Source organism: Diorhabda carinulata, chromosome 3 (genome assembly GCF_026250575.1).
Source record: "Diorhabda carinulata isolate Delta chromosome 3, icDioCari1.1, whole genome shotgun sequence".
In the NCBI taxonomy this organism is placed as follows: Eukaryota; Metazoa; Arthropoda; class Insecta; order Coleoptera; family Chrysomelidae; genus Diorhabda; species Diorhabda carinulata.
In genome coordinates, this window is record NC_079462.1 from 21,306,572 (window position 1) to 21,329,025 (window position 22,454).

The following is a 22,454-nucleotide window of genomic DNA, read 5'->3' on the forward strand; positions in this document are numbered from 1 at the left end:
TAATTAGACATGAACAAAAAATAAAATAGCTTCGCAAATTATTATTATTTACGTTATAAAAAAACATATATTTCACATAACAGTAAAGTCTGTGCTATGTTTCCTTTCAATTGAAATTTTCAGAAATATTGTTTATGTAATATTAGTTAATCGTAAAAAATTATACAGTTTTTTATAGTATCACTTTTGATTTCTTCAAAATTCCACATGAGCGCCTCTTTGTTAAAAGATTGCTGACTTCTGTACTATATATTAAATGTGTCCTCGCTTGAATACAGAAGAGTCACTAGCATCAGTATTAATACATTCCTCTTAGAACATCATATAACCTAAGTATATCAATAAAATCTATAGTTTTGATTTGCAGTTAGAGTCTATATACTGATATAACCACACATATGGCGTCATATCTTTTCTGACATAATCTTAAATGTCAAGTTTTTCATATTCAGTAAGTCATCAATCAACAACTATCGCAGCATTTTAATTGTGTTCATTTCAAATCATCAGTAAAATCATTAGAATGACGGAAGTTGTTAGACCATCGACTGTATTAAAAGATAATGTAAAAACTAAAACTATAACCCTTTTTATCAACGGAAAAAATCAGCACTACATGTGTGAAATCAACCCAATGGTAACGAAAACTTGGCCTGAAGTGCTTACTTTCATGGGATCCACTATCAATCCACAATTTGGATCTGTGAAAAAGTTAATTGGTACGTAAGAATTATATTTCTACATATTAGTATTTTTTATAAGAAAGATTTTTCCTCATAAAATTATTTACTTTGAAAAAAGGACAATATTGACCTACTCAAGAACTGCAGTTAAACATTTTGTGGTGTACCAGTTTGTTGTAGATGAACGCTGATCTTCGACTTCCACTGATCGGGTACCACGAATAAAAACTTTGTTTTTCCTCTATTGTTGGTGTTTTGTGTCATCTTGCATCATCATATGACGGATAGGAATATCATAAAGTGATATCATGTTTCATCATCATTACTGAACGTCTCCAAGGTATTCAGCTGAATTCTTGCTCGCTTTGCCTTTTGAAAATCGTATTTAATACTCAACGGTAACATCATTTTCACTAAATCATATTTCTCTTTTAAATTCGATATACCAGCAGATAACAATTTCTCGTAAAGAAATTCCATTACTAATTGCGAGTTGCTATCGTTCAAGACTGTTTTTTATTTAAAATCGTAGTAGATGCACATGACGAATTGAAGAATTTATATTTCCGGTAATTTTTAATCTACTTTAGCCACGATTGAACTGTTATTAGTACTCACTATTTAAGAAGGGCGGTATTTAAAATTACAATGTAACAGTTCTAGCTCCTCTAGTTTCACGGCACTCTTAAAATATACAAAGAGGCCATCGTAAAACCTAGGAAAATAATTAGTTAAGCTCTCAGTATTCAATTCGCTAGTTTGATGAAGAGGGTAATGTGATTGAGTGGAATTATTTTCCTCATTATTTCATTCATTGCCTCGTACTTTCCTGTACCCTACACCATACAAGTACATTTTGTAGCTGTTATGTGAAGTTCTGTATACCTAATAAATATGAAATGTTAAATTCTTACCAATTAGAAGAAAACAAAATCATTTATATGGTATTACTGGAATCATATTTCTACTCCACGTACAACATATTAACATCATTCATAATAGATACAGTTGGCAGTTATGAACCGCTCAAATAGGGCTCCTGATACACTCGTATCTCATTTTAAAGTACCAAAAGCCAATATCTGAAGCTAATAAGGCTTGATGTTACTGGGTAAACTGTAAGGCTCACCCATGTCCTCGAATCTTGAATAACTTGGTCTGCAGCTTCTTCCTATTTGATGCACTCACAGCATTTCAGAGCATTCGTTGTGCCTGTACCATAAAGATGCCATCTAAGATGACCGCATATGCTTAAAACACACACACCATATATACAACAATAATATGAGAAAAATAGCTCAAGACGTAGAAGAGAAACTCAGATAATACCAACAGGAATTTCGAAGTGACAGATCCGCGATAAATGCGATACATAATTTTGCTTAAAATATGGTCATTAACATGATTTATAGTTACACAAATCATTTGTCAATTTTAAGCAAGTTTTCGATCGTATTAAATTCCGAGAAAACTATTCAAATCAATACAGATGATAACAAAAAGATCAAAAGCGAATTCCCAATCATTGAAGATTTGACAGATGAGAAACAAGACATAGTAGAAGAGCAAGACATAAAAAACCTTGAAGAAGCGACACTCAGGATAAGAGAAGGAGCTAGAGAAGACTAGAAACAAACAAAATATGATAAGCACAAAAGAAGGAGTAAAGAGGGCCAATATAAAAATAGGAAAAATCATTTTTGAAAAATTGAAAAGTTTCAAATATTCCTGCGCGATTCCAAATGAAAGAATCGATATATCAAGAGAGCATGCTGTGAATAAAAAAGATAAGGAAATTAAGTAACTAAAACAAGTTAAAAATTCAAAAGCAACAATTTGATCCGTTGTCACATATGTCGCAGAAACCACATGTTTAACGAAGAAAAAACCAGAAATAAAGTAAAATGTTTAGAAGAATATTTAGATCAACAGGAATAAGGAAGGATAAGAATTGAGAATCAAAAAAAGATAATAGGAGAATAAGATATAGTTAAATTCATAAAATCCGAGATGTTGAAGTGATATGGAAAAGAGAAGACCATGTGAGAAAGGAATTATGTTCAAAATCAACAATGGATTAGAAATACTAATAGGCGAAAGCCAAATATTAAAAAATACTATTCAAACAATTGATTCGATTCTGCTTTTAACCATATTGATTTACAACAATACGTTGAAAAGTATTATCGATGGAATCAAATATGTGTAACGAATTTCAGCTTGTGCTGACAACAGAAAGTTGAGTTTCAATAACTAAATTTGACCCAAATACATTAACAAACAGGATATTTTTGATAATACTGTTCAAAAGTTGATTTCACAGCCCCAGAATGACATTATAGCAGGAAATAGCAGTTTTATTACAAGTTGATTCCCGTGTACATCCGACCAACTCTATATAGTGAATTTCATTTTGCATTATTGCACGTAGGCATTGTACTCAGACCGAAACTACATCCTAATTACCTGAACAGTTTCGTTAAAATGAATTAATTGAAATAACCTAACCTAACTAAAATTGGATAAATTATATAGATATTATACAATAATGCTATTATCGATTCCTTCTATTAGATAATCGGTGAAAGTGTATTTCCATTTTCACAATCCCAATATAATATTGACTTTTATTATTTCAGCATTGAGTTCCTTACAACCAGTAAATAGTTTTCACGCATTAAATTCGAAAGAAAAGTACATTGTTCTTGGAGAGGGCGAAAAATTCAAACGTGCTCCCAACGGTTACATAATTCCTTCTAAAGACGATAACACAAAGAAATCAAGAACTTCATCTGTTTTACGGAAACTTGGAGCCGTAACTGATATAAAAACACGTCAGATTAACAAGTAAGCCAAAACATAACTAGAAGCCTGATTATACTATATCTCTATTCCAATTACATAATCGAAAAGGATAATAGACTACAGGAGTGTTGACGTTACACACTGCCATTGTAAGCGCAGGTAGGGGATCACTTTCCAAATAGAGTTTTCACTGCTTTGACGATCCTCTATATATGTTTAGTGTTTGTGATTCTGCCGTATTTTCTTTGATAAATTTTGATCGAATAAAACAGTAAACTAATTCAACACTCATAAAATAACTTTAAAAAACACACACTACCTCACAACTTTATTTGGAAAGTGAACTATAGCAATGTGACAAATGCGTGCATCGAGCGTACGTGAGTCGAGCACACGGTGGTTCGAGCGCACAGATTATATATGAGGATGCATCGAGCGCACACTTGCACATATAAAGGCGGTATCTTCAATACCTGTATTTAGCTTGAAATGCTTATCAAGTAAATAAAAGATTATAAAAGAGTTAACAACAGAGTAACAAAGAAGAGTTAATACTTTCTCATCAAGGCGATTATAGTCATAGTCCTCTAACCTAACCTAACCATTCTTAAATTAAAAGACTACGAAATTTTTTAATTATTTTCACCTAATACTAAAAATGTACTCATTCAAAATTTTATATAATATTGAACATTTGCTCATTTTGGAAGATTTTAGATGTTGCTGATGGTTTTTTGTTTTGTCTTAATGATAATAATTACTCAAAAGTTTGTATGTTTGCCCATTTCTAAGACTCACTTCGACAGATCAAATTTTCTTGTGCGCTCGTCGAACGATCTATCGGATTCTATACAGGTAGTGTGCGCTAGATGCAAGAAATATTTTCTAAATGTGCCTGTGCGCTCGTTGCACGTGCGCTCCTCGGACCCCACCCAATGTGACGGCCATAACATCACGCTCCGGTTGTGTATTGTGACTTTGGGATCATACTGTTTTTTTTTTGGTTCAACGCATAAATCAATAAAAATCCGTTTTTTATAATCCGTTATTTTAAAAATATTCTTATAGAACCAAAATATTCTCGACTTCCTAGTGTATAGAACTGCCTCATATAGGAATTTAGTATATGTTAAAAAATAAAAGTTAATATGACTTTTGTACAAATATTTTAGAGAATCGCAACAAGTGTCAATTCCAAAAAATGGAATTAACACCAATCTCAACGTAAAAGCGGGATATAGTAATAACTCAGAAATTAAAGCAGGACAACAAAAACCTAGCAATGATAAGAAGGCTACAAATAGATATCTTTATAATTCGAATCAACGCAATACAAACCAAAAAGCAGGAACGCAGCAGAACAACAAAATGGTAATTACTTTATTATTTCGATTTATTTAGATCATCGTTATTGTGAGAAATTTTCCACTCCATTAATCCCATACAGTACGGAACACCCAAATGGAATATATTCATTAATAAAAAAATGAGGGAGTGTTAGGGAAAACGCTTGGACACACACACACACACACACACACACGATTTGCATTTTATACAGGATGTTTCATGTGACAGTATCTAATAACTCTTATTTTAAGCTTCTTGTAAATTATTAATATTTTGGATTCTTCAGAAATTTCTAGACATAATTCTTCTACAATATTTATATGCCTATCTTCAACTGTTTTGAATAGATTGAGTGTTTTCATATTTATTATATAAATGAGCAAAAAAAATTATTTTATTTCACAAATATACAAATACATTACATTAAAAACCTAATAAGTAGCACTGATAATTTTTTTATATTGTACAAAAACAAAATAATATTTATATCAATGTAGGAGATGTTCAAAATGCTCGCCGCGAAGTCTTTAGCAACATGATAATCTGGTATATAAATGTCGTCAAAAGTTACTCAACATCTCAGGCGTAACTATACAATACTTTTGACGTATCCCAAAAAAGTCTAATGGCGTTAGATCAGAAGATCGTGCTGACTGTTTTATAGATCCGCGCCTCCCTATCCACCGATGTGGAAAAATGGAAAAACGCTATTATATACAGGGTTTAATGTGACATTCCTTGTGAATTTTTAATTTATTTGGATTCTTCAAAAAATTCTAGACATAATTCTTGTGCAATATTTCTTTGGCTATCTTCAACTGATTAGGAACTATTGAGTCTTACAAATCTTACAAATATTTACATTAAAAACTTAATAAGTAACACTTATAATTTCTTAATAGTGTACAAAAAGTAGAAAAACACTAATATCAATGTAGGAGATATTCAATATGCTCGCCGCGAATGTCTTAGCAACATGATAATCTGGTATAGAAATGTCGTCAAACGTTAATTAACATCTCTGGCGTGACTATACAATACTTTTGACGGCTCCCCACAAAAAAAACGTCAAATCAGAAACTCATGCTAATTGTTATATATAACCGCGCCTCCCTATCTACTCATTTGGAAAACTTTGGTTCATGTACTGCTGAACATTATTTGGTAAGGGAGTGGTGATCCATCTTGAAAAATTCAAAAGAGTTTTTGGGTCTGTTGGATAAGGATATAAGCTTGTCAAAGATTGCTAAACATTATTTTGGAAAAGTTCTAAATAATTATCTTCATTCAAGCTGCCATAAATGAAAAAGGGACCTATAATATGATTTTTCTTGATTTCCTGACCAAACATTAATTTTTTCAGGATATTGCGTATTTTCTTTTCTCATCCAATGATGATTCTCATTAGTCTAATATCGACAATTTTGACGATTAACATGATCGTAAAGTGTAAATTTGCTCTCATTACAATAAGAAACATCTTCCAATTTAACATTGCCATCATTTATTCACAAAAAACGTTCACCTATGAAATGGTCTTCCATGAGCTAATATCATTTTGTAGGAATGCATTTTATTTTTCTTTATTATTCCATATAAATTGATCTGCATTTGTTTTAAGTATAAGATTGTACCTCCTATATCGAAGTTGTGTTTGTAAGTTATCTCATCATTGAATAATTTCATAATTTTATCAGTATAATTTTGTAATGCCACAACAACAGTTTTATTAGATTTGATTTGACTTCTTTAGAAATTTTGGAATGTTTGTTTTGTTTTATAATTTCTTTGTTCCCAGCTATGTTATTATATTTATTATTCCCCCACTGTTTTTTCTCAATTTATTTTGGCAAATTTCAATTTCATCTACCAGTATTTATACCAGTTTTTCACGTCAATAAACGACACTCAATCTTATACAATAAACAAAGCCCAAATAATTAAATCCAAGATTAGATTAAATTTTGTTTTCGTTAATTACTTCGTAATACGCTTGCGATCTCAACACGTTCTTTGAATTGGTAATTAAATATTTTGCGTTTTAACATGATGATGGCGTTCAATTTAATATGAAAATCAAATGCTTAACCTATTTTGTTGTTACTATATTGAATGTTCAACATATGTTTCCAAACTTCTAATTGAGAATATCTGCATTAACGATATATTATTCATACTATTTGAAGGATGCAATTCAAAAGCGATTTACCAAACCGAATAATGTAAACAACCAGTCTGGGAAATACAGTTCCAAGGAATCGACTCCATGTGTCAACAAAGAAAAAACTATTAGTGGAAAACCCATATCTCAACCCCAACGCAAACCTATCAACAAAGGACTTGATGAATCAAATCAATCAAATATCCAAGGTAAGAAAGGTTTAGATTATGAGAACAAAAGATAGTACAATTAGTTAGTAGTAAAAAATTGAAACCAAAGCAAACAAAATCAATAATAGGTTGATCTTTATTTCAATATATCAGCGATATGAGGATGTGTAGTGGAAACTAGGATGTATAACAGTACAGGGTGTAATAGAAAAATGATCTGATTCACCATTTTATTCACAAAAATGTATTTTCAAAATTTTCGTTCTACTATCATTATTCTATGTGACGCTATAACAGAGCAGAAGTAATCATGAGTACTTCACATACCATGAATACCTTTGACGAGTACTCAAAAGTCTCCGAGTACGAAAACTTCTATGAAAAGTACTCGACCAAATGGGACTTTCAAAAATTTTAGAAAAATTCTCGTGAAGAAATGAGTAACGAGTACAAGTAATTACTTTAAATCATTTTAATTAAAAGGATAGGTAAGCAAGAAAAGAAGAAAATATAATAAGTAACTGATACTGATAATTGTAATGTCATCAAAAGAAAGTAAAGTTACCTACATTATATCCATATTCCTCCTGATCCTGACCGATCCGATCTAGTTGTGACCTCACGTTAGAGTTAAGAGAAGTGATTTTGACGACGACCTTTTGTTCTGAGATTTGTTATAAACAACCGTCGTCCTAAAGAGACATAAGAGGAAGTCTTGGGTGCATAATTTTTATTTAGATAGATCTAGATCTAGTTTTCCACAACAAGCCGACATTCGCGGAAGTACTATGATAAATGTAAAGAATATCACCGAATGGTTTGATTATATCATTGGAGATATGAAGGAGGAGTTGAGTAGTCAATCCAACGTGTATCAGTCCCGAAGGACTGTTACGCTACGATAAAATAACGATTCTATTCTATTATAGTGTCAGATACCGGTCTGAAAACAAATATATTTCAACGGTCGTAGAATCTAAAATGATCGGTAGTCATCAGATCAGGTCGGGAGCCAATAAATACTAAAGGTACCTGTGTTAAACTTCTCATGTTTGGTTTTCCTATTACGGTCAGGCGCAATCAGGTTGGTATCGGCAGAAATACGGATCCAATGTATATGTAGTCTAAGTTCTCATGTTAATTTAAATATATAATGACACAGAGACCCACCTCTAAATTTGAGACTAGAAACTTATTTATAAAAACCAAATAACCAACGATAAGGTGAAAGTTTCGATTTATTATATATCTTGTTTCAAATAAGATACAATATTTTTGACTGCACTCTTCAAACAAAATAGGCGGCAGTACAAACCAGTTCACGCAAAAAGCTAAGTATTGCTGAGTATTCTTGTCGCGCCTTGTCTACGAGTATCGGCGTCGCCGTCTTGGTACTCCTACTCGTTTCTCGTCAACTGTAGGAGTACTCACTACTATAAAATAAAAAGTGATAATGAAAGTACTCATGAGTACTCGAGCACTATTTTGAGTAAAATTTAGTCGAGTACTGCCCAGCACTGCGCTATATATTTTGACCTCAAAACTAGTCATCTTTTGAATGTTCTCAAAAAATTGCTGAATTGCTTGTTATCTCATATCATCGTTGTCTTTCACATGTGTATTTCATTACGATAGGTTAGGTTAGGTAACTAGAAATCACACATAACAAAATCAGTTCAATAGGGAGGATTTTAATATTCACGTTCAATTTCAACGTTTTTATGGTTCAACTTTAACCGTAATCATATCGGTATGTTGATCCTCAAACTTAATCACTTTTACTAATACTATAATACGTTACAAAACTACGTATATTGTTTTTTTGCTTTTTCCCTATTGCTGGAGGTGGTGTCAACAATATCGAAAATTATCTAACATTTACAGTCAACTAGGATCAACTTTTTTCACATGAAGATGATTATGTAGAATTGTATTCCAACAGTAACTGAAGAATTCGTGTTTCATCACAAAGCGATATCCGTCATCGTTTAAATTTGCTATATCAGCTTAACTATTACTCGTGAAGGAATTTAATCACCAAAAGCGCGAACATTTCTCTTGAAAAAATCATATTTCAATGGAAAACCGTATGTATCACTATTCTAAGTGATAATTGTTGCTAGAGCTCCCTATTTCGATAGGTATTTAAAAATGTCAATTGTATCTCCATTAGTTTCGTGGCATCTCAAAATATACAGAGTGGTCCTCGTACTAGGTACACTTTATTTACTTGTGAGGTCCTTCCGTTTGTCACATATATTTGGAAGGTTAATAACAGAGTCTATCTGTCTGTAATTTGAAGTAAATTTAATAGTCCAATCATTAATTTTATTGAAAACATACTTGTACTTGTTGATTAGTATTTCTACTTGCAATTTTTTACATAATAATGTCTCACACTGTTATTTCAAAGTTTATTTTTTAGTGTGTGTATTTGTTGTACATAACCGCGAAATTGATTTAAAATTTTTCAATTTTTCAACCATGTGAATGCCCATATTTTTGTCCTCTATTGACTATTTGCAATTGAAATTCATGTCCAATATGTCTATTTCTAAAGACCTAAAATAAAATATACACTCAATAGTAGAATTTACTCATCAAGATTTTCCTTTGTTTGTTTGTTTCTATAAGTATACAATTGTGTCGATTCACCTTCATTCTAGCATAAATTAATAGAATGTTGTAATCTTCTATCGGGATCATCTCCCAGTAACTTCTGAAGATATGGATATCTCCTAATGAGATATTTTAGGTTTATATTGGAGGGATTTTCATATTATTCTTTTGATATCAGCACTAAGGAGAGTTATTCGATGATTTGTTTTTCTTGCCTTTCCAAAATTTTCTTTGTATTTTGTGTACAGTATTTCTTGTATATATCTTGTGCATTTCAATTTCATTGAATTATTTTCTCTAAAAGAACTGACCTTGCTTATAAATGATATTTAAAAACTTTTGTTGATAAATTGAAAATCACAGCAACACACAATCTTTTTCTTACATATTGAGACGTTCTTTTCACAAAATGATAACAATGTTATGAACTCGTCCTCGACATGAAGCCGGCCCTGTCCAGTTATAATAAAATTCTAAGATTTGTCGCGTCCCGTTTGGCGATTTGTTTCTTTTGAACGAATTTCTAGGAAGATCTGTTTATCTATTTGTTTTGTATCTTGATTTTGGAGAAATTTTGAGAATTTTGTTTCGGATATATAGTCAAGTTAGCTAGCGTAATTAGTTAGTTTATAATAAATAGTCATAGTGAACGGAGCAAAATAGAAGAGTAACCTAAGAATTAAAATAAATTGCATAAGTTAGTTAAGTGTTAGTGATAAGTAATTATTAGAAGTTAGTAAAGTGTAATGTAAATTTAGAACGTAAGAGATAGTATTTATAAATACACCCCACGAGTAAAAAGAGTGTAAATAAATAAGAGAAACATCAAAAAAATGTATATATGCTATCCAAGTATAGGATGTGACATTTTTCAATTTGACTTCTCATGTAATTGTTAAAAAATAAAAATTAGCTATTTGGTTGTTATCTACAACTTTACACTGGAAATATTGATCGGTTGGCCCATATATTTATTACTGTAGTTTTCGTTTTGTATTAAAATTGTATATTTTTCAGAATATTCCCATGATGCAGTTAATACTGAGACGATAGAGCTTGTCCATACCTGTGCATCACCTATAAAACCACCTTCTTCAGAAATGATACATTCTACGACCTCTCCATTTCAAAAGTTGAATTACGTCGAAAATACCAGTTCAACTAAGGTATAAATAATTTTAAGTCAAATAAACTCTATATTATCCCATTCTATTATATCTATTCTATTCTTTGAAGGGTGTCTCATGAACAATGTCAATTTCCAATGTTCATTATGTTTATTGAATAATCATGCGAAAAGAAAGTCTTGATATTTGAAGTATAGCCCATCGTATTCTATGGCTTAAGCCCAATGTTTTACCAAGCTCTTTGAGACCTTGGTAAAAGCATTCTTTGAGCTTAAATGCAGAAAATATTTGCACTGCATTTTCGACACCTTCTTTTATTTTAAAAATTTTCTCACGCTAGAATTTCGCCAAGGTTCTGAATTAATAGTATTCTGACTAAATGCTGGATGTGTTGGGAGTTTACTATCACCAAGTTCTTTTTTCATATTTCGCATAACTTTCGCAGTATGTAGTTTAGCATTGTATAGTTTTCGGTTATGTGAACCTGGATGAAATATCATACATTGACATTAGCTCTCTACCATACTTCGAAGTGCACTATAACTTCATAATTCCATCAGAAACATAACTATACTTTTCGCAAGTAATAATGCATCTAGTAGAACGGATCAGCTTTCAGCATGCATGGCAAAGAGCTGTTTACACACCTCTACTCGACGTTTCGTTGGAATTTCGGTTAATTCGTATGCCACTATTCGACAAATTTTATAGATCTCACCTAGTGATTTTTAATGGTAATGTATCGTTATGAGATCCAAGGGAGTAGATAAGCTGCTGGTACTAGGGTGGTTTTCTTCTTTTGTAACTTTAATATTCCACGCAGATGGATCCAATGAGAACGAACGATCTTAGAGCGCCAAATCGCCAATATTAAAGCGATCAAACCAACGCTGTGTCGCTCGCTCATTAAATGTGTCTTTGCCTTCAATATCCATATTTTCCTTGTTGCCACGGCTGCTTCAACGATTTGTTCTTAATATTATCTTATCAATACAGGAATTTCACATTTATTGTATTTCATACTATTTATTTTGAAACCGTACTATGTCGTCAAAAAACAAAGAGATTAATTAAAAGAAAATACAGCAATTGTACTCATTATATAATTAGAGACTACTCTTAACTAATTTAAATTGAGGCGTAGGAATTTTCTTACATGAAAACTGACAGTTCTTATGAAACACCATCGGTTTTTATTTACTAAAAATCCTAGTTGCGAATATAAAATTTAATTTACAGTTCTAAGACTACGCTTCCATATCACATATTAAATAAAATGATAGGGTCCATATCCAAAACACGAAAGATTAATATTCCATAAAAAGAAAACTTGTATTTGCATATGTATTTCATTATATATGTACATAATTAACCTCCCTTGTCCAAGATAGAAGTCTGCCTATTTAAGCATCAAGATTCTCCCTTATTTAATGATGATAAAGTTGACAATTTTAGACTTAATTATGATATATACACCTTATTACCAGGCCCGGGTCGAATAGGTGCAGAGCTAAAACACCAATCAATAAAATGCCTAACGTAATATATGAAATTTATTGTTAACATATTGACAAGAAGTACATTGGTTAGTCGAAGAGGTCACATCACTAGCCTCTCACAAAATAGCAAATTATATTCTGACAGGTCTTCATTAGCGGACACAATATGAATTATGAACCTGCCAAAGTTTTAACAACTGAGAAAAACTACAGAAAACAGCTGTTTTTGTAGAAACCACTTATATTGCCCAAAATGCCCAATGCATTAATAAGAAAACTGATTTAAATAGCCTATGCATATCTTCTAGATTTCGATAAAGCAAATTCTATAGAAGGAACCGTCGATAACCAATTGACCTTACCTTATCTATGAAATTCAATTTCACTCACAACGACCTAACATTTAAAATATAATGTCATTCATAATCGAACCAATAGATATTCATTTTCATTCATAATTTAAAATAGCCGCAAATCAGCATTGTAGGTAAATTTTATTATTCACGATAAATACATAAGTATTCAAAATCTAGGAATATATTGAAGTTGGTACACTTTGGTTTTTAATTTTGCCTCATCGAAAACGCTTATAAAGTAGTTGGAAAAGACTTTGTTCCAATTCAAATGATCCCTCTCCAGAAGCAACGTGTACTGGAATTGTTAAAAATATTCGGAGAGCAATAAACAATGTCGGAAATATCATTGCTCTATCATTAGTCGAAAAAAATTTTAACATTTTAAACATATTTTCAAAAAATTCTGAGAAAAAAATAGATTTCATAGATGCTATTTCTCCAACTAATATTTTCTCGTCTACATCAGCTTCTTCCATCTTCACTTCATAATTTTCTGTTAACTTTGAATCTCTTTTTTTAAATGTTCAAAACCGTTTTTTAGTGATTTTATATAAAACAACATTGAAAAAAGACATCTTGTATCTTCATCTTCATCATCGTCTTCATAATTGAAATTTTTTTCTGCTTTTCCGAAGCTCTTTATTTCAAAATTCTGTTAATATTCACAAAGCAAGAAATTCTTTTTGTTCATTTTGATGGTAACGCAAGGCCCTTTCTAATTCAGGGCCCAATTGGACCCAATCGCTCCAATCGCCCTTTACCCGGCACTGATTATTTATCACAAATAGACAGGTAACGATTAACAGCTCTTCTCGTCGAATAAGCCATACCGAACACCTTATTCTTCTGATACTTTGTATATGGTATAGGTAAACCTGCTCTAAGCTGAGTAGTGCATAAGTCTTCCGGATAATAATAATTACCGCTCAACACCCCTAGTGGGGCTACGAATATATTCAATTCAATCACTAAATTCCTAACGGATGTGAAATATTCCATTTCACGAAATCCCCTTGACCTTTTTTTGTTTCTCCTCTATTGTAGTATCCCGGATATTCCTAAATACATACCCTGAGTTTATTACTACCAACTATAAACGTTTGAAAATATTAAACGCAACGACCGTAAACTGAAGTAACCGAAAGCAAATGTTTGATGTATTATCTGTCTGTAGAATCTGAAATTGGATTTAAATTCTGTCGTCGATAGCAATTTATCTGTTAAACCGCACTTTATTAAAGTGTATTCAATATACAAAATAATGGAAATAATCAAAATTTTGTGTGCTCCATTTGATGATAGTGATGGTTAATGGTGTCGTGGAACAAAAGCTGGAACCCGATTTAACTTTTTTTTATTTTAATTAACGTGTCTCGAAAACTAAGATTATTGACACATGGTACAGTTATGGTACAATTATTAGATATAACTACGACACCTTAACATTAACAAATTGTTTGGATTACATACATTGAGAATTTATAATTTCACCATATAGACATTTATTCAGACTACTTTATTGAACCTCGCGTAATATAGGGATAATTCAATGAGAAATGACTTATGTATTCTATACATTAATTCAATTTGGAAGTGTTATAAAGATTCAGACCTAACCCTTTCTAAAGAAATCAAAAAGAAATTTCCAAAAATGGAGAAATTAGTTTTTAGATATTCACACGGGACCCATTTCTAAAAAAGAATCGCTTTGGTACCTCATTTCATCTTGAAGAATAGCTAAACATATGGTTCCGTAATAAAAATTTTTTTCAACTCTTTGAACCCTTTCCAAGTCGAATTTTGAAAATCGCAGAAATTGGTTTTTAAGTATTTGTACGGAGAATGTTTCAGTGCAAAAACGAAGTCGATATCTCAATTAGCGGCCGAGAAAAACGAAAAATTCGAATTTGCAAACCTACCCCGTTTTACCCCTTTAAAATCGAAATTTGCCCTTTAAAAATCTAAATTTAGCAAAATCCTTAGTTACACACCGATAAAAACATACCTTCAAAATTCCATGTCTCTATCTTTAATAGCCTTGGCTGGGCGTTGATGAGTGAATGAATCAGTCAGTCAGTCAGAACATCCCCTTTTATAGATATAGATGTCTTTCAAAGGATTAGGAGTGGTAACCCTTTCACGTTCTTGTTAGTATGTTGACTGTCAGTGGTATTTTGTAGTGCTGACATTTGGGAGGATCAGAAGCGGCCATTAAATGTACGCGAGTTATTCAAGTATGCCCAATGCGAAATCTGCGTACAACAACTGATTCTCTACGACTCATGAGAGGTAGGTTTCTGAAGTCGATGGATCGTTGCATTTCATATAAGTTAGTGTTGCAGCTTGCGCATCGGTGGCGTATAGAACGTCTTATGTTAACTATGACATCATTGTAGATTTGTATCGAGTCGCTGGGGAGGTTAACCGTCGAAGCTTCTTTTGCAGCTTGTTTTGCAAGTTCATTCCCATGTATGCCAGCGTGAGACGGTACCCAAATCAAAGTAATGGTAACAACAGAGCTTGCAAGGCGGTCAATTGCAGTCATGAATATTCTGAATGATAGGGTGTATTGGATATATTTATCTAATGATTTGACATTTTTAATTGCGTATCTACGAGTGCGATTCAGATAGTATAGAAAGTTTTGGTCTATGAATCTAAGAATATAAAACTATTGAGTAATTATCGGAATAATGGCGATTTTATTCTAGTAATTCTAATAAGGTCGACTTTAAAAACAATGTTATCGGAAGATTGTCGTATTCGACACTTAGCTGGTACTTATCACATCAATTTTTTTTATAAAGTGTTGATAGTTAATTGACATTTTTCATTCACTTGAAAATCAAAAGGAAGTGTACACAAAATGACATTAAAAATTGCAATTACTTATTTAAAATGCCTGTAGCTAGTTTACAAATTTATTAGCAAATAACCTACCAGAATATCTAACAGGCGAGTCTAACATAAACCAAAGTATTTTCGATAAAAGACAACAGTTAATTTGTGTAAAGTAATAAATATTGAAATGAAAAAAATAATGCTCAATGGAACAATAGCTTGAAGTAATCATTTTGGCCGCAGCTGATCACGATGCCATTTGAAAAGTAATGTTGGATAAATCCACTCAATTTAAACCAATTTTCTGAGTGGCCAAATAACCAAACCGGCACCGTGAAAAACTTAACCTAATAAGGCGCTTACAATTCTACATCGAGTAGAAGAAAATATTTTTATTGTATTAGAAGACGATTCAGATTCATTAGAATGGATTACATCAGTAAGATCAAATGTATTCAAATGACATGATTTCTGATGAGACCCCCTCAGCTGAGTTATATTACAATGAGATAACAAAACATAAAGATCAATTCTCAAATGAAGGGCATTATTTCAGGTTCACTTACTTGCTATTAATTTCTGTGTGTTCCGGTTGAATGAATTAATATCTCTATGCATCACGTTAAACTACATTCCTAGTAATTTTTTCACCATTATCAGTCAAAAAGTTTATTTGTTAGTTATAAATTATTATCATGGTGGAATAATATATATATATATATATATATATATATATATATATATATATATTGCCATCTCTTCTTTTTTATAAATATACTTCTTTAGATAAATTACATCCAATTATTTCACAGGATATATACGAAAAGAAAAATATTTTCCATCCTTCACCTACCACAAGTATCAAAAATATAGCCTGGGCAGCTAAAGCGTCCAACAATGAATCGAAATCGGATATGACTACAACTCATCTAGCAGAAATATCTCCAAATAAAGTACCGCAAGTGATACCAATTAAGAAACTTGTAATTCCATACGAATCGATAGCAGAACGAATGGAAGACTTGAAAGTAACTATTTTAGCTTGCAAACATAACATTTCGCAAATAAACAAACGAATTTATGATGAGTGTAAAAAATATGAGAAAACTACGTGTTTCGAAGACTTTTATTCTAAAGAAAAAAATACAAGTAAGCCATTTAGTCTAGACCGTATAGTTCATATTCAGTTTTTGTTGATAAATCGTCTTATAAGTCTCTTCTGATTGAAAATTAGATTTTAAAACATGTAAAAAATTGACGTTTCGACCTATTTCGATCTTTATTAAAGTATAACTAAATTATCAAAAATTCCATTCCATTTTAACTATTTATGTCATTAGATTTGTATATAAAAATAAACGATCTATCAATAAAATCTACAAATACAATTATTTCAGATTCCATAAAACCGATTAATAAAATGTTAAGTCTGTGTTATTCAAAGTAACGAATTTTTGTCATAAATAGTATTAATACTAAAATTTTTAGAAAAATAATTGAACAGAAATAAACTGTAATTTGTGTGGATTCTCGAATTGATTGCTGTCAGTGCCGAAATTTTTCATTGCAGTAAAAATTATACTTTTTAGGACTTCCAAAGCCCAATCCAAGTAAAAAAGCTATTAAGGATACTGCTTCGATAGAAACCGTACAAATGTAAATAATTTGGTTATGCTATATTTCTACAGTTGTTTCTAGTAATAATTAACTAATTTTTAACTAATAATTATTAACGTATACAGCAAAGCAAACCAAAGAATAATCAAGCAAGTAATGATATCCTGATATCATTTAAGTAACTTCCGTCATTTTGTAAAAAAAAATTATCAGTCAGTAGCCGTACACAATTCAACGAGGAAAAAAATATTTTGCATGGATATTGCAGGCGATAATACTGGATTTTCAGTTGCTACACAATTGAAAAATAAAGAATTGTCTTAATTATTATAAATATAATTTGTTAATCAAAATTCTAATTATATATAAATGATAACAAATAAATAAATCATCTATTGACTTTGTGTTAGTGTTTTATTAAGAACTATGTAGAAAAATGAATGCATCACTATGTCTGTGTCCTGTCGACAAAAAAACGACGCCAACGGCTGGGAGGCAACACAGTAGACTGTTTCAAAAAATTAACAAAATTAGAAACATAAACGATGACAGTGTAATAGTAACTGTTTACAAATAGTATGAGCGATTTAAACTTGACATTCCGGGTCTAGTTCAAACCAAGCGATTTATATAAAAGTTGCAATATCTCAGGTCGATTTAGAATCTACAGAATCTCCCGTAACAAGCTATAAATTTTTTCTTTAATTCGGAGATATTCTGGGTCGTTTTCAAATATAAAGAAAATCTGTTTGGGATGTCCTCCTTCAACCTCAAAAACAGAGATTTATTGGTATTATGCTACTAATTTATGAGATTAATAATACTATAACATGCAAAAGAGATGTGCAAAGAAAAAAGAAATTATTTCATCGTAACAACGCGCTGTGCCACAAGTTTCTTTTGATACGTTTTTGGCTGCTAAACGTTTGCTAAATGTTTGCATCCGCCTTTCGCACCAGATATACACCCGTGTAACTTCTGGCACTTACAGGAAATAAAACATATATCAGAAAGAGAACGTTTTCACACTATATCTACCATTGAAAAGGCCATGACAGAGCAGATGAATTTAACGTTGACAGTGTGCAGTGCTATTCAAGAGCAATAATTCAAATTCAATGTTACCTTTCTATATTTTTGTAATAAAACATTAAATCATATTTTGTTTTCATAACTCGTACTATATAAATAGGTTTAAGCAATAAAAAAATGTCAAATAATTTTTCATTTACACATTCTTTTGACAAAAATGTGAGTATCTGTATCGGATTTTCACATTTCAGAAGTTGATATATAATTAAACGTTCTATAAATTTTTGTTTCATCTAATTTTTCCATCTGCTTCCCATTTTCCCTCTTCTGAATAAATTAATTACGTTGCCCTCTTGGCACATAATGAAGCCACTTATATATTTGCCCTTTGTCTTGTCTCATTTAAAACAATAAAATAATGAGAAGGGATTCCAGCAGTCATTATTCAAAGGTATATTGAAGACGTTAATTTGTTGAAATTCTAGTTGCTTCAAAAGGTACAAACGATATTCATCAAATACTTCCAATTTATCAACGCTATTGATTACGTTATGAAAAAAGTCGATACATTTTCAATTCTTCACTTTCATATTTTCACTATGCAGATGATTTCAAGGAAACATTAGGAGAAGATACAGTGAGAAAAATGAAAGAGCTGGAACTAATTACTGAAGACAGTGCAAAGAAAAGATGAAAAACAAAATGGAAAAACCAAATTTATATGTATTTAAAGGGTTTGTATATCAAGGAACAAAGAATATTGCAGATGATCAAGATATTGTCCGTCTCTTACTATGTAATTTTTTTTAAATGTCTTCTAATGCTTGATAACAAAATTTGGATAAAATAGTATCTTCTCCTTTAACTTCTCGACATATGTCAACCAATTTTGTTCGTTTCATAAGTTTAATAGTTTATTTTGCTTCTACATAGATATTTTCCATTAAATCGGTATATCCAGTCGAACCTTACATTCTGCAACGAGCAATATATAGAAAAGTTTGGTGGTGCTCTTTAGTTTGTCAATTGATAATTTCATGGTTAATAAAAGGTGTTGGTCTAAATTTCTTGGAGACGGAGTCATGATTGTGTAATATTGTTTGCTGACAACCAATTACTTCTTTTTTTAGCCGTATGAGACGCGGTGACTTGGCGCAATCTCGTTGAAAAATAGAGTCAATATTATTCAAACGTATATCTTCAAATTGGGGCAGTTATTTTGAGGTGCGTAAAAGTACTTATCAGCATTAATAATACCTTCTCCGACTTGTAGTTTCCCTCTCCACTAGCTGATATAGATCAAATTATAACATAACCTGGAAACTTAACTTTCTTTTTAAGACAATCATTCTGAAACACTTTTGAATGAGCTCACATACGCATACGAGGTCTGGCTATTAAATAACGAGACTGGTTACGGAAAAGGGTTTTAGAATGCTCCCCTTCAATATAGTCCCCTACCCTAACCACACACCTTTCCATACGTTTTTTTCATTGATCGAAGCACTGCTGGAAGTCTTTTTTGGTAAGTGCCTTTAGGAGCTCTGCCGTTTTTTGCTTTGCTTTCAAGGAAATCTGAGCAGACCCGTTGACGCAAGAGCTTTTGGTCAGGAGTCAAATTTTGTAGCGCCAACTTCGCACAGACTTTTGTCATGTGTAATTCTTGTGTAAAATTTTTCTAACCATTTCTTTATCGGCGTTTACAGCCTCGGCAATTATCCGGATGCTCATTCGATAATCTGCGCGCACAATTTGGATGATTTTTGTCACTTTTTCTGGAGCTGAAACAGTCACAGTGCGATCTAGGCGCTGGTCATCTTCAGTGCTCTATCGACCCTCACCAAAGGGCATACACCACTCAAAAACACGCGCATGTGATAGAGAATTGTCCCCAAAAGCCTCTTGCAACAATTTAGGGTAATCAGTCGGAGTTTTTTTCAATTAACGAGAAATTTGAGATTGATACGTTGCTCCTGTTTTTTGTCACACATGATTTTCGACACGAGAAAAAAGCACGTTAGTTTCAAACCGCTACTGCACAAATACTATAATAGTGACCGAAACGTGTTTTGTGACGTGCATAGGCAAGATATCTAGATACCCAACGCACTAGTTTTTTACCACACCCGTCTAGGGCGCTATCTAGGCGCGCAATCTCGTTATTTAATAACCAGACCTCGTACTTTAAATATTAGTTCAGAGACAACAATTTAAGTTGTGCTAGACGATTTTTCATCAGTATAGGTTTCCCGAAATATCAAATCACAAGACTACCAAAAAAATTGAGCGCGCCTTATAAGTTGCTCTTAAAAAGTTTTTTATGCTTGCATTATTCCATAACATTCAATCCGTTTTAATTAGCACATATAAGTATTCAATAATATTTTAGATGATATATCTTGGCTGATTAATGTCAACAATCTGAGAAGCATTGAACTTGAATCGAAGCGAAATCGGCTTATTAGTAACATCAAATGTATTTATTTATTGTACAAAAAACCTCATACTCATATCGAAGAATAAACAAAATTTGTACATTTGTACAAAAAAAAACTATTTAAGAATAGCCTCGTCGCTTTTATTTGTCGCTAAATATTTAATGAAATCAAATTTTAAAATTTCATAACAGGAAATGTTTATTTTTTTTAAATAAATCCATAAATATAATGTTTCGGGTTAGTTAATGAGAAAGATCTCGTTGCATCTAATATTGACTCTTCAATTAATAACTTTCTACTACAATTACTAGTTGCAGTACCTAGTTATCAAAATTTGAACCCCAAAATTTCAAAAGCACAGCTTTGAAACTACAACACATAATTCCATAAAGGATTACGCCTAAATTGAATCGGTATAATTGTAATTCATAAAATTATACATAATTTTTGTATATTTAAGCGAATATAAAATGGAAATTCAACAGAACTTACATAAATAGTACTCTGATATTTCAGCTTAACCAGTTTGATTCTCGTTTCGCCCATATAATCGTGTCCATATTTATCGTCATCTACCACTAGAATATGTAACGATTTCTTCATCAAATCGCTTTCGCTGATATCATAAAACGTCAGGTTTTCGTTGAATTCTGGATTTCTTGTTTTGTGAACGGTTTTCGTCCTAAAATAAATTAAATCTCATCTACTCAAATCACGGGTAGAAAAGGCTCTCACCTGAGTCTGGTAGAAATTTTTGCATTCGGTAAAATATTCAATTTACAAAAAGGATCTGAAAGACCACTCATATCCATCGGTATAAGATTTTTAGCTCTATATACTGCACAATGAAGAGTATTTGCTTCCTGATCGTACGTCAACGAAAGCTCTATTACGCCCATCATTGTATCTCCAGATTTATCCTCATTTCCCATCTAAAAAAAAATAAACTGTGAGCTGTACTTGTATCTGAATACATTTAGGTGATAGTTGACCAGAAAAAAATAACTAAAACTGACACATTGTGGCCCTCTTGTTTTTGGAATCAATGTCTCTTATTATAGGTCAACAGTAATTGAATAACATATTTCCATCCCCAAATCGATGATGACTTTACTCAAAAATATTTAAATACTGATGAAAACACTCCCCCATTCATTACTGATACTTTCTAAATTATCAGGAAAAAATTCAAATGTGAGTGCAAGAAATTAATCTACAACAACATAGCCATTCATGTAATTTTTCATTAAATCTGTCACTAAATCTTAGAATAGAGTGATGAGACTAGATAAATAAAATATTTTTAACAGTGTAGAAAAACTAGATGAGAAAAAATTTTTTGTACTCGCACAATATTCACATAAAGCATGTACTCCGAGTATTATGTACAACAAAAAGAAATACAAAAAAAATTAAATAAATGAACTTATATTAGCAGATGAAACTTTTCAGTTTTGGAAATATGGCAACTTTGTCAATCGACACGAAGCAATTCGTCGCTTTTTTTTTCAGAATACCTGGACATGTCAACATCGCTCCTCTAGAGCAACGTAGAATGATCCATTCTAAATGGTACACCAGCATTTTGTTGCCAGAGTGTTCGACAAAATCAGGGAAACAAATCGCAGAAGACGACTCATTCTCCACTATGACAACGCGAGCTCTCACACATCAGTTCAAACAAAAACGTTTTTGAACAGTTAAACCATTCGCCGTATAGTCCTTGTTTGGGATCCAATGATTATTTCAAATTCCCACT

At 31.8% G+C, this 22,454-nt stretch overlaps 2 protein-coding genes across 7 annotated transcripts in view; one reads left to right on the forward strand and one right to left on the reverse strand.

Annotated features, from left to right (window-relative positions):
* Nucleotides 1-22,454, reverse strand: part of LOC130891082 (synaptotagmin-7) — a 73,114-nt gene that overhangs the window by 8,300 nt on the left and 42,360 nt on the right. For 5 of the 6 annotated variants that reach the window (XM_057795610.1, XM_057795613.1, XM_057795612.1 and 2 more), the window contains exons 9-10: nt 21,431-21,627; nt 21,188-21,377 (exon numbers count right to left, since the gene is read on the reverse strand). The exons of the other annotated variant lie outside the window; for it this stretch is intronic. In XM_057795610.1, the coding sequence (XP_057651593.1) occupies nt 21,188-21,377; nt 21,431-21,627 (387 nt within the window). The remainder of the gene's footprint in view (nt 1-21,187; nt 21,378-21,430; nt 21,628-22,454) is intronic. 6 annotated transcript variants of the gene reach the window in all.
* On the forward strand, nt 432-17,630 carry LOC130891640 (putative uncharacterized protein DDB_G0282133). Its single transcript, XM_057796487.1, has 7 exons — nt 432-719; nt 3,323-3,530; nt 4,661-4,859; nt 7,022-7,205; nt 10,803-10,951; nt 16,421-16,757; nt 17,198-17,630. The coding sequence occupies exons 1-7, from the start codon at nt 524-526 to the stop codon at nt 17,266-17,268; spliced, it is 1,344 nt and encodes a 447-aa protein (XP_057652470.1). The 5' UTR covers nt 432-523; the 3' UTR covers nt 17,269-17,630.